A 13,360-nucleotide genomic window follows, 5' to 3' on the forward strand; every position below is an offset into this window, starting at 1 on the left:
ATGTATACTTGTGTTAATTTCATGCTTGTTTGCCTATATTAATTTCTATCCTGCCGCCGCCCTCAAGTCAGTCAGAAACCGGTTTATAATTTAGTGATAGTTATCATTGCAATCAGTGTTTTAAAGTTAATCAAATACTCCAAGGTAGTCTGCAGCAGTCCCAATTGAAATACCTACTTATATCAGAATTTTTACAATGTTTAGTATTATGAATTGTTTCAGGAGACTTAGCTGATAGCGACAGATCGCAAAGCTACACATATGATCGTCGCCCTTCAAAAACCCTTTCTCCCATTTACGAGATGGAAATAACGGAAGATATGGACCAGCGCTCAGAGATAGAAGTGAGCCATGCGCATCAGGAAGAAAATGAACACTTTGCAGAAAGAGACTGGATACTTCTTAAGCAGCTACTGGGAGATCAGGAGCCAAATTATGGGGTTGTTAACTGTCTGCCTGAAGATGTCAACCTAGCACAGTATCTTATCAACCAAACACTTTTCCTTTCTAGAGATGCTTCTAAGACTTTAGGTAAAATTGCAGTTGAAAAAGAGGCACTGTGTAAATGGACTGAACAACTATCTCCTTTGGAAGACTCTACAGCTAGCATTACAGTGGCTAGTTTTTCCCCAGAAGAATCTGTGTCCCCGCAGGGGGAATGGACAATTGTAGAACTGGAAACTCATCACTAGCATAACCTCTAAATTGTGTACATAGGGGTGTAAATATGATCTGGATTCTTTTGTCACAAGGTCCTGACTTTTTCTGTAGCTTAATAACCAGGTCTTATTGAGTCACTATTGGATGCAGCAGTATATAATAAACTTACATACTTAACTTTTTTTTGTTATAAAATTGCCATTTGGGGTCCTTTTTTGTAAAGGGTTTTTGTTTAACAGGACGACCATTAGGTATGTGTGTCAGCATTTGCTTTATATCTTGAAATGTGGGACTCGGGTTTTCCATATAGAAAAATCTTGTAAATAATTGGTTTATATGCCTAAAACTAGAAGGCAAACTTTACATTTTCATAATGTAAAATGTTAGTAAACTAAAATCACTTGATTACTACTTTCAAGAACTATACTCATCTTAATAGATCTTTTTTAAAAACTTCTAAAATTAGGCAGTGATGGAGGTAACTTACAAATCCCCAGGATGTTGGCAATTTCTTACAACTGTTTATTGTACAAACTCTTGTTTTGGAATCCAAGACAGCTATGGCAATTTGTGCTGATTTTTTTTAACCTTGATTTTTAAATACAGATGTTGGTGTCCATGGGACCAGGATCTAAACTAATTTCTTTAACTCCCTTTTTGACAAAATAAACTACAGGATACTTGGCAACTTTCTCCTGGCTGTAAAATGTGAATTTGTTAGTGCAATGTGGGAATGTTCTTTTCATCATACCTGCTGTGGTAGTAATTTTGGTATATTGAGCTGAATTGACATAAAATAAACTCTTAAAAATACGTGAAGTGCATCCCAGAAAAATTAGCTTCACTGGAAAATCTCAATAGTTTTGACTTGTGAAAAACTTTATTTGAGAGACCTTTCTTTAAATGATACTGGCAGCAAATTCAGAGAGCTGGTCAAAATTTTATGTCACCTTATCCTTTTTTGACATGTACCAAAATTAATTTCAGAAACTGGATGGAAATTTTAGAAGATGGCCCTTTCAACTGGGGCTTAACTTTAAATCCAGTTTAGATAGGTGCTATGAAAGTCGTCTTTCCTGTGGCTGTGCAGAATCCACTGAAGTTTGATTTAGAAACCTCCAGCCTCCCCTTAAACGGGATCTAACCGGCAGAAATGTAGGCATAGAACCTTATGGAAAGCATTATTGGGGATGTTCTTTGAAATTTCATGGTCTAGCCCCACGATCAGACCAATGTGGGAAAAGTTGAACTGTAAAATTACCTGACCTGGAAGTGCTTGATGTCCATGTGTGCAGTTAGAAAAACTTTCCCATGTTCCCTGTACTAATTGTTCCTAATTTTGAAAGGCACATTCTCCCACCTGCATACCAATGCACAAAAGCTAATTTTTCAGCTTTTAAACCCTAATAGGTAGGTTGCTGTTTAGACTTAAATGTGTAAGAGTAATTGGAGGGAGGCAGCAACATGTAATTAATCAATAAAAAGATCTATTAACAAAGCATTAAAACTGGTTTTGATCATTTTTACTAAATATCGCATTTTTACAATAACATGGAAATCTTTTTATGCTGAGTGCCCTTGCTCATACTATGCTGTCATAAAAGAAAATAGTATCCTGCACTAAAAACTAATAGTTATATTGAAGGTACCTATTTTAAACTTAATCACAATGAAATACATCACCGTCATGGTTTGACTGCAGACATTTTTGTATTTTATCTTATTTCTATATTTTGAAAATAAGGGAGGAGGTCCATCTGTAAAATTATTCTAATTGTAGATGATTTCAGACATTTCAAATCCGTATAGAAAAGGCTCTTATTTGTATTTAATTTTTTTAAATGATCAGCCCCATTCCCTTTTGTGTTGTCATATGGCACATAATTCCCAGGGTGAGCGGTGCAGTCAAGATACTTGTTTCAAGGCTTCTGTCAATCTTTAATCAATTAAGAAATGTGTGAGTATTGCAGGGTGACTTTCCCCAACTATTTTCCCTCCCAGTGGGGAAATGGTGCTCAGTGTCTCTTCCCAATGGCATTTCTGCACCCCTACCAGAGGGGTGGAAAATCCAAGTTGCTGTACCAAATTAGAGAAGCGCCTGCTCCTGGTTACTGTGAAAATACCTGACAATATCATGGTAAACGTTTGTGCTGCGGGGAACTTTTCAGAAGAAATACAAATTCTGAAATAGAAAGTTAAAAGTGCATTTACTTGAGTTGTGAATTGTAGTGTTACCCAAGGTATGGGACTTTTTTTTTCCAGTACAGTAATTGTCTTGTAATAAAGAACTCATATTCTTGAGCACGGGGTTCTACAGAACTGTCAACTTCAGATGATTTCCCTCAGCAAAAAACTTTTCGGTGAAGGAACTGGAAGTCTCTGCTACGAGGAGGTACTTCAACATACTCCCAGAACAGAAGTTTACTAACAAGCTGATGGGGTTTGAACCTACTGGAACATCATTTCCTATACAGTTTATAAATACAACCCTGGATCATGTATGTATCATACATGTTAGTTTACAATTATTTCGATTAGTAAATGAAAGGTGTTCTGGATCCTTGAACAAATTTATCAAATAATTTGGGGGGGAGGTGGAATTCTGTAAAGATTATAACTGAAAATGTAGATGTCGGTCCATTTTTCATTGCACTAACCGTTAGCATAAACTATAGTCTAAATTAAAAGATGTCAGTGAAAAGTGTATGAGGTGTAATTTATGTTATCTGTTTACTTTTGAGGATTGCAGTTCTAACTACTTTTTATTAAATAATAAAACATTGATCCATAAAAGGAATGGTAATATTTCTAATTCCTTGCAACACACATTTGGCGCCAACCCTAAACTGGAGGAATAAAAAACGCGCGCGCATTCCGTGACGTCACAGAAGGAGCATGCTGTCGCGTTGCAGCAGGAGCGTGCCATGACGTCACAGAAGGAGTGTGCTATAAGCGTTGCAGCTGGAGCGTGCCATGACGTCACAGAAGGAGCGTGCTATAAGCGTTGCAGCTGGAGCGTGCCATGACGTCACAGAAGGAGCGTGCTATAAGCGTTGCAGCTGGAGCGTGCCATGACGTCACAGAAGGAGCGTGCTATAAGCGTTGCAGCTGGAGCGTGCCATGACGTCACAGAAGGAGCGTGCTATAAGCGTTGCAGCTGGAGCGTGCCATGACGTCACAGAAGGAGCGTGCTATAAGCGTTGCAGCTGGAGCGTGCCATGGCGACAGTTGGTGGGGCCGTGATCGTCAGCGCCGCCCTTCAGGTGCGAGGCGCCGGCACAGTCGTTGGACGGGGCAGGCGGTAGCCATCAGCCGACGGTCCCATTATTAATTAATTGCCCCCGTTGCTGCTGGCCAATTTCCCGTTGCTACAGGGAGCTTCAATATTTCCATAAAGATCTAACCGGCTCCTGACATGAGTCTGTCTGATGGAACAGTACTGCCTGTCTGACGGGCGAGGGTTTTAAGCTCTTACTGTGCTCGGGTCCTGGTGTTTCGGAATCTGCCACCTTTCCATTGCCGCGCGAATTGGCAGCAGTTGCTCGTGTGCAAGAATTTGTTCACAGTTTGCGTTTTGTAGCTGGGACATGGCGAAGGTCCACACAGGCTAAAATGTGGACAACGCGTGCATCAGAGCAGTGAGTCATAGAGTTATACAGCACGGATAGAGGCCCTTCGGCCCATCGTGTCCGCGCGGGCCATCAAGCCCAGTCTAATCTAATCCCATATTCCAGCATTTGGTCCGTAGCCTTGTATGCTATGGCATTTCAAGTGCTCATCCAAATGCTTCTTGAATGTTGTGAGGGTTCCTGCCTCCACAACCCTCTCAGGCAGTGAGTTCCAGACTCCAACCACCCTCTGGGTGAAAAAGTTCTTTCTCAAATCCCCTCTAAACCTCCCGCCTTTTACCTTGAATCTATGTCCCCTTGTTATAGAACCCTCAACAAAGGGAAAAAGCTCCTTAGTATCCATCCTATCTGTGCCCCTCATAATTTTGTACACCTCAATCATGTCCCCCCTCAGCCTCCTCTGCTCCAAAGAAAACAGACCCAATCTTCCCAGTCTCTCTTCATAGCTGAAGCGCTCCAGCCCTGGTAACATCCTGGTGAATCTCCTCTGCACCCTCTCCAAAGCGATCACATCCTTCCTGTAGTGTGGCGACCAGAACTGCACACAGTACTCCAGCTGTGGCCTAACCAGTGTTTTATACAGCTCCATCATAACCTCCTTGCTCTTATGTTCTATGCCTCGGCTAATAAAGGCAAGTATCCCATATGCCTTCTTTACCACCTTATCTACCTGTTCCGCCGCCTTCAGGGATCTGTGAACTTGCACACCAAGATCCCTCTGACCCTCTGTCTTGCCTAGGGTCCTCCCATTCATTGTGTATTCCCTTGCCTTGTTAGTCCCTCCAAAGTGCATCACCTCGCACTTTTCCGGGTTAAATTCCATTTGCCACTGTTCCGCCCATCTGACCAACCCATCTATATCGTCCTGCAGACTGAGGCTATCCTCCTCGCTATTTACCACCCTACCAATTTTTGTATCATCAGCGAACTTACTGATCATACTTTTTACATTCATATCCAAGTCATTAATGTAGACCACAAACAGCAAGGGACCCAGCACCGATCCCTGTGGTACCCCACTGGCCACAGGCTTCCAGTCACAAAAACAACCTTCGACCATCACCCTCTGCCTTCTGCCACTAAGCCAGTTTTGTATCCAAAGTGCCAAGGCACCCTGGATTCCATGGGCTCGTACCTTCTTGACCAGTCTCCTGTGGGGGACTTTATCAAAGGCCTTACTGAAATCCATGTATACCACATCCACTGCGTTACCCTCATCCACACGCCTAGTCACCCCCTCAAAAAATTCAATCAAATTAGTCAGACATGATCTTCCCTTGACAAAGCCATGTTGACTATCCCTGATTAATCCTTGCTTCTCCAAGTGGAGACTAATTTTGTCCTTCAGAATTTTTTCCAATAATTTTCCTACCTTGGCCTCACATTACAGCATTGTGGGGGCCACTGTCGTCCACAGCTCTACAATAAGACTGGGCCAACCCTCCAGGATTGGCCTGGAGCCTCCAGCAATTAGAGGTTCATCCCCAGGACGCTGCTGCGAGCAACCCAGGGGAAAAAAAATCATAGGGGCATTTTAAAAAAATGTTTTTTTTTTTTGAACGTTAGTTATAAAAATATCAGGGATGGGGAAAAAAGACTGTTTAACTGACAGTCAAGTTAAGCTTTTACAGGGTGTTCTAGTTCCGTTTTTTCAGCCGTGCTTATGAGAGAATTGGAATTATTCAACAAGGCAAAGCTACCTTTTTCTAGTTTCCTGTAATGTAACAGATATTTTGAATGAACCATTTTATTCCTTTCCACATGGTCCTCAGTTTTGAAGTGTATCTTTCAGCATAAAATGGAATGATGTACAAATTTAATACAGATCTGCACAACAATGTATTTTTGGTATACTCAGTCATGTAGTTTTCTGCACAGTTTTAGTTTATTGCACAATGCTAATCGAATAATTTTGTACAGATGTCTGAAATTATTTTGCACTATTATAACAGCAAACTTAAAAATATTGTTAAAATTTAAATTTGGAGTGTTCATTCATATTTAGTTATTCCACCAGAGAATAGGTGAATTATTTTGTTTTTCACTCCTTACAGTATTCAGTATTTTGCTTTTCACTTTTTTTCCAGCGTCATGAAGCCATTTCTTCTTTGTCCAGTCAGCATCAGCGAATTAGGTTCTCTGACTCTGTGGTAACTGGATCAATCATTTTCCCACTTTCTGGTACAATTAATTAAACTGTAGTAGTTTATTGTATAATAGTTCTGGTTCTACAACAAATATGTTGGCAGTTCCTGTTAGAAAATACAACATCCACACACCATTGTGGTGTAGCATTCATTACATGGTGTGATAGTCTCACAATTAGATCTATTTTTTCCCTATCGCTATGATTTTGCCATTTTCATCCGCTTTACAAGAATAGTATCATATGCACAGCTTCCTGCAATTATCTGAAATGGCAGGAGTGTCTTTAATTACCCAAGTACAGATTGTGGTACAGTTCATTCTATCGTTCCTGCAGACCATACTATTAGTCGTAAATTTTAATCCCTAATGCATATGGATAAAAATGGCATTTGTTAATGTCCTGATTAAAAATATCAATTATTGGCTGCACTCTAATATTCAAAATAATGTACAAGTGCAAAATAAAATATCTGTAAATAAAAGATTAATGGAGCTGAGTAGGTGCCTGTTGACTTTTATCACATGGTAGCTAGTGTGGAGGGTTTTTCAACCGGTATGTATGATGCATGAAATAGAAAATCTGCAGTCCACCTTGGAGTGTTGCAACTCAAAAAGGACATCTGCAGTGGAGCCTCCCTTTGAGTTCATGTATGAGCCACTATTGTGTAGGGCTGCATACATCTAATTGATTAACACCCTGGATTTAGGGAAATCCTGCTCTTTGGAGCAATTTTCTGCTGTTGTCTTTTACCCATAATGAATGTGATGTAATTGCTTTCTCTTGCAAACAACATATCAGTCACCTGCTGAGTGCATCTGTGCATTGCAGACTGACCAGTATTACTAATGTTCCCACTGCCAGCCTGGAAAGAGCCCAAGACAAAAAGATTCAGGGCTGCAATGACCTTCATAGTCACTGGCAGGATCATGCCTGCCCTGGAATGTCTAGAGGTTATCTTGAAGCAGGTGGGACAAGTCTGTCACCACCTCCCTGCTGAATTTCAGTCTCTGCATGTATTTCTCCTTCAGTCAAATCCAAATAATTGCACTGTGGCTGATGGGTACGATCGGCAGGGTGGGAACTCTCCAGCAATATAGCTATGCTTCTCATCCTTTTGTTCTTCCTCTAAATAACACACATACATGGGGGTTTTCAAAGTGATCCCTATTCTGTGAAGGAGTGCAATGGAAGAAGCAAAACGTAACCCCAAAGAAGACCCACAAAGTTCACCAGAATTGCAAGAAAAGCAGACTGTCACTCCTAACTTGCTGAAATGTAATTTAAATATCACTTGCTGGTTGCTGGCTGCCACTTTAACCAACAGATAAACGGGTTACCTAACAACTGAGTGCCAATTTTATGGCATCATTAAGAACCAATGTGGTGCTATGGCTAAAAAACCCAGCATAATTACATTGTTGTTACTGCATCATTTTATAATGATGTTCCCTATACCTGCCTGCCAGAAATGCACAAAATGGGTGGACAGCTGGCGTCATAGGTCTCCACTCCCCATGAACTGGCACACACCAAATGTAATGGACCCAAATCCTGGCCTCAATCTATTTTATTCTGAGAAACTGTCCAGTCAGAAGAGCAGGAGGGATATGCTATAACCTCCCGTTAAATACTGGGAAGATGAAAGTCATCTGTACCCTTGCCTCTGAATCCATCCCTGTCCCTATCCACTGTCTAATGCTGAACCAGACGGTACACAAACATGGTGTCCCACCTGAGAGATCCTGACCTGACCTTCTGACCCCATATTCACCACAGACTGCTTTCTTCCACCTCTGTAACATTGTCTGCTTCTGTCCCTACCTCAGCCCACCTTCCACTGAAGCCTTCATTCCTGCCTTTCATATTTCCAGACCCGATTACTCCAATACTGTCCTGGCTGGCCTCTCATGTGCCACCTTCCATAAACTTCAGCTTATCCTAATCTGCTGCACATTATCTCTCCTGCAACAAGTCCCGTTCGCGCATCATAACTACCCTCACTGATCTGCATTGGCTTCTGGTCCCCCAAGGCCTCTGATTTAAAATTCTCATCATTGTGTCTAAGTCCCACCATGGCCTCACCCCTTCCCTATCTCTGTAACCTTCTCCAGTGCTATAAACCTTCCTTCCCCCACCCTCCAAAATCTGTTCCTCTGACTCTGGCCTCTTGTGCATCTCCTCCCTTTGTTCACCAACCCATTGGCAACCATGACTTCAACCACCTTGGTCCCACCCTCTGGAATTCCCTCCCTAAACCCTTCTGCCTCTCCATCTCTGTCTCCTCCTTTAAGACTCTCCTTAAAGCCCATCTTTTCGACCAAGTTTTTGGTCTCCGCTTCTTCTTTTGCTTGGCGTTTGTTTTTCCTCATGCCACTGTGAAATGCCTTAGGATATTTTTCTATGTTACAGGCGTTACATAAATGCAGATTAAGGAATGATCCATTATGTGTAGGAGGATTGATATGAAGAAATGGTGGGAAAATGCATGTGATATTTTTTCACCTTGATCCCTTTCTCCCAAAAATAATTGATGCGAGTGCCAGAACCAACTACATAGAAGTTACAACACTGAAACATGCCAGTCACACAAGCAAATAGTGCTAATTACACTTAACCACCCTGTTCCCAAATCTCTTTTCCTTCATCCACCTATACAATCTAATCTTGAATGTTGACAGTTTATGCCTCAACCACTAACCCCGGAAGTGAATTCCACCACAAATCTCATGACAAAACATTCCAGTCTTTGTGGAACACAAGATTACAACTGATGCTGTGTATAGTTATGAGAAACAACTGAAAAGGGCAGTCTTACTAATCACTTCCTTCTCTAGCCCCTTCTACCCCTGGCAAAGCACTCTTGGACATTCATTCATGTGGTAGGTGCTCTTTAAGTACAACTGTTAGGGAAGATCACATTTATTGTTGATGAAATCACAAATGGACAGCCACTCTTCCAATTTTTGGGTTGTAATGCTGACTATGGCATATTGTATATAACCAAATACAAAATAAATATTTAGAATCGTACATTTAAATGTCTCAGCTGATGTTACTTCCGTTTAACAAGAAAATTAGGAATTCAGGCAAATAATCCATAAGCATTGTTCAATTATTATTCTTCTTCACAATGATCTACCAGGTTCTTGCAAAACATTTTCCATGATTCACCATGACAATTTTTTTTCATTTTTGGAAACATTGGGGTTTTGTTATTAAGTAACTGTATTTGTATTTTCTCAGGTGTTGCCTTTATTATAATGGAGATTCAAGATTTCTGTGACAATTCTGCAGAAACAAAGCTGATAGAGCGGATTGAGCAGTTTGTCCGTATTCATCGAAACAGTTTCCTGCTTTTGGCTGCAGCTCTCTATGGTCCCAAAGAATGGGATGTACTATTCAAAATTCAGCAAAGGTACTTGATGTGGAATAGAAAGGTATGGTGATAGGGTTAAAGGAGGCTCGTATGGAGCATAAACGCTGCCATAGACAAGTTGGGCCGAATGGCCTGTTTCTGTGCTGTAGTTTCAATGTAACTCAGTGTAACCTGTTGCTGCAAGTAACTTATTATTCTCTCTCTTTTATTTCACTTGGCTAACACCAAGGCAACCATAATTAGCTATAGCATTGCAGATTTTTTTTTCAGATTTCTAGGTAATAATCTGAAGATCATACCTGTACACAATGCTGGTGATATGGTCAAGAGTATGCTCACCATAGCCAAGGTAAGTGTACCTCTTAACATCTGAGATTTCATAACACTTTGAGTATTGCATGTTGATCTTACACATGAACTAATATAAGGCAGCTACAGTATAGTATTTTTACTCATGATGAATGTATTGTTAGCACATTGATTTAGTAATATTAAGAATGGCGTTTTAATTTCTATAAATATCTGCTAAATATTTACTGATGAGAATATCTACAGTAATGTTGGTCATTTTATGTTACATAAATAGTCAATGATTCAAATACTCATTCCTTATGAAGGTTACATGTAAACCACATGTGGACAGCGTTCGTGATCGCATCGCCATGATCCGAGCTCAGATTATAGAACGTAGTCCGGTCTGGGAGATGCTTCACAAGCGGCAGCTAAATGATGCATAAAGTAAACAACTATGAAGGTGTTAAAGATGCACAATACTTTGTGCTCCATAAAACTATTTAGAACTATTTCCAGTGAAATAACTTTGGTTCATTTCATAAATATGTTTGTGACTAACATGCTGATTTGTTAGAAAGCTGGAAATAAAATTCATTTGTTGTAGCAATTTTTTTAATACTAATTCTCAAACACTGCTTCTTTTAGTGGTTCATAATACCCTCCCACCAGTTGAAACCTATTATCCATTTAAAAACTTAGTATACAGACGATAGTTTCTACATGTAAATAAATGAGAAAATTAACAACTTGTCAACCAGATTCAAAACATAGTGTAACTTTTTTAATAGATAACTTTTAATAGATGTTTTAGTAGAACAGTTAGTCATTTATCTGCATCCAGCACTATCCAAGATACAATATGTGGACAAATTTGTCACTGACCTGCATATAAGGTACAATATTTAAAAGTTGGAAATATATGAATAATCCTTTCTCTGTCAGATGCTATTCAACCTTCTGTGCATTTCCAGATTTTCTATTGTTTGATCTAATTCTTCTAGCATTCGCTGCCTTTCTTTTAACTCTACCATGGTAGGAGACATGTTCTTTTTTCCTTCATGATTTCTTGGCCAACAAGTTCCCAATTTTAGCCCAGAGGAAAGAGCTCACATCCCTCACCTCTTAGTGACCAATGCTGCAGGCAGCTCAATGATGCGTTTATTATCGTGACAAACTACAGAGAAGAACGATAAGACCAGTTCATCCCAGCAATTTTTCCCGTAAGTGAACTTTTATTTGAGCTATTAGGGAGGAGGAACTTTCCCATTAGAAAACAAGAAAATAAACCCTGTGGCAGTTTTCCACATCTTCTCGTCAGATCAAAGGCAACGTTGTTAAATGGCTGGCAGCTAACAATCTCCAAGTGGCACTTGGGCAGAGGTAATGAGATTTTTTTTGGTTGAAGATAGCACTCTATCTTTTTAAAGTAATTTTTTCTCCTTTTTCCAACTGGGTCTTCCCATGCAAGCTTAAGCGGGGCAGGCGGGCCATAGGCTTCCAAATCTTTCCTCATTGCTACTTTAGAAGGTGTATGAGAGGCATCCAAAAGTAACTTTTTTTTCTCTCCGATTCCAATTGTTTGGCTTCCACTCAGAACTTCACCACAGCATGGCAAAGATCAGGAAATCAGCATTGTAGAATATTACTGGTATAAACCCATAGCCCACCAGTGCACAACCAGCTCACTACAGAACCATTAGAAGCTTACCTGGTATATGAAGAACTAGGTAGTTGTGGTTTTTATGAACTGTAAGCCTGATGTCACTCATTGTATTCTGTTCACAATATGATTTACGAAAAACTTGCATGTATTAGGTGTACAACCTGTTGGTCCGTATTAACTGGCCAATTAAAATGCAATGTCTGAAACATGTAATAACTGAGTGATATTCTCAAGGAGTTCTGCTAGTTTTAGGATGACTTTCAGGTATTTAAATTTTCATTAAAAAAAATTCAGTTACCTAAATAATTGATATGAGTTTTATTTCAATTATAGAATATGATGTGTCACTTAATATAGTTTGAAGTAAATTCAACACAATAAGAAGAAAGATATTTTTCTCTCCTGTCTCTATCTTTCACAAACAGAATGAAAGTGCAGGGTGGGGTGGTGGGGTTAGCAAAAAATCGTTTAGATAGAGGGTGGTTAAAGATCATTGCTGAAGCAGAGTCCATAAATTCTTTCAAAGGGGAATTCAGTATTTCCTCTAAAAGAGCAGTATCAAACAATATGGGTAAGTGAGCAAGAGATTGGGATTAGATGAGGTGGCTCAGGTAGAAACACCTATGCAGACTTGATGAACCAAATGGCCTACTTCTGTGTTGGAACATTGTACAATTCTTCCCTGATCTCATTTATCTGATCCCAGGCCTCTACTGTCTTGAACCAGCTCTCCCTCATGAAGAGGCACATGGTCTCTACTGGATCACTCCTCAAATAATGGGAGTAGTATGAGGTAATTACAAGTACACCATTCACACATGCAAACCAACATCACACCATTCTGGCATTATGGAACTACACTGCCTACCAAGAAGGATTGTCAAACAGTGGACTAGTGTTAGGTAATTACAGATACATATCACAATGTGGTGCTACCCTACCATTTTGGTAGGGTAGCACCACATTGCTTACCTACCAAAAAGGATTTTAAAAAAGCTCAGTGTGGCTCTTTTGTTCACAATCATCATCGTGTACCACTGATTCTTAACTACCTGCAAGTGTACTCTATCATTAGAAACTTAAAAAGGTAGCACAGTGAAGCACGAGTTCTTTTTAAACCTTAAATAAATCTGTATTCAACTAATACAACATCACCTCTTCTGGGTGGTCTCAATACAGAAGTTCAGTACAAGTGGTGCATTATAATGAAAATATTTGGAATTATCCTGCAAAAAAACCTATTTGAACAAGTAGAATTAAACAACAGTGTACAAAGTGAATCTCTCCAGTAAATACAGTACAGCTTGGATTAAAAGATCAGAAGTTATATTTACATAATTCTCACACTGTTCCCTCATAAAACTACGAAGCTCCATTGGCCACATTTTTATACTCTGCTCTGGATTTCATTTTTGGCTCAATCAGCTCTTCTATTCGTGCCTGTACACTTTCCATTACGTCAAATGTGTAGATAGCCGACTGCAGAACCTGAAATGATGGCAGTTAACAGTGATGAAATACGGCGTAACATTATGGTTTGATAGGAGTAAAGAACCCCACTTCAAAAGTGATGAGTATAAAAATATTCA

The 13,360-nt window shown here is 39.9% G+C and overlaps 3 protein-coding genes across 6 annotated transcripts in view; 2 read left to right on the forward strand and 1 right to left on the reverse strand.

Moving 5' to 3' along the window:
* Positions 1–2,167, forward strand: part of btbd8 (BTB domain containing 8) — a 76,825-nt gene extending 74,658 nt beyond the window's left edge. For both annotated transcript variants that reach the window (XM_067989916.1, XM_067989918.1), the window contains exon 19: positions 223–2,167. In XM_067989916.1, coding sequence (XP_067846017.1) covers positions 223–692 — 470 coding nt within the window. In that variant the 3' untranslated portion in view covers positions 693–2,167. The remainder of the gene's footprint in view (positions 1–222) is intronic.
* Positions 2,168–3,878: 1,711 nt separating this feature from the next.
* On the forward strand, positions 3,879–10,580 carry LOC137324964 (protein SPO16 homolog). Its single transcript, XM_067989657.1, has 5 exons — positions 3,879–3,923; positions 6,377–6,470; positions 9,682–9,853; positions 10,085–10,163; positions 10,432–10,580. Exons 1-5 carry the CDS (start codon positions 3,879–3,881, stop codon positions 10,549–10,551), a joined length of 510 nt encoding a protein of 169 aa, XP_067845758.1. The 3' UTR covers positions 10,552–10,580.
* Positions 10,581–10,855: 275 nt separating this feature from the next.
* Positions 10,856–13,360, reverse strand: part of glmna (glomulin, FKBP associated protein a) — a 29,719-nt gene continuing 27,214 nt past the window's right edge. For 2 of the 3 annotated variants that reach the window (XM_067989919.1, XM_067989920.1), the window contains exon 19: positions 10,856–13,259. In XM_067989919.1, the coding sequence (XP_067846020.1) occupies positions 13,134–13,259 (126 nt within the window). In that variant the 3' untranslated portion in view covers positions 10,856–13,133. The remainder of the gene's footprint in view (positions 13,260–13,360) is intronic. The other variant, XR_010963827.1, reaches the window with a different exon arrangement.

This window comes from Heptranchias perlo, chromosome 9, assembly GCF_035084215.1.
Source record: "Heptranchias perlo isolate sHepPer1 chromosome 9, sHepPer1.hap1, whole genome shotgun sequence".
Taxonomy (NCBI): Eukaryota; Metazoa; Chordata; class Chondrichthyes; order Hexanchiformes; family Hexanchidae; genus Heptranchias; species Heptranchias perlo.

Excerpts from the sequence above, each read along its gene's own strand:
- LOC137324964 (XM_067989657.1), top strand. The coding sequence starts at position 3,879 with ATGGCGACAGTTGGTGGGGCCGTGATCGTCAGCGCCGCCCTTCAG. Across the intron at positions 3,924-6,376 it reads TCGTCAGCGCCGCCCTTCAG|CGTCATGAAGCCATTTCTTC; the intron begins GTGCGAGGCGCC and ends CTTTTTTTCCAG. Across the intron at positions 10,164-10,431 it reads GTATGCTCACCATAGCCAAG|GTTACATGTAAACCACATGT; the intron begins GTAAGTGTACCT and ends TTCCTTATGAAG.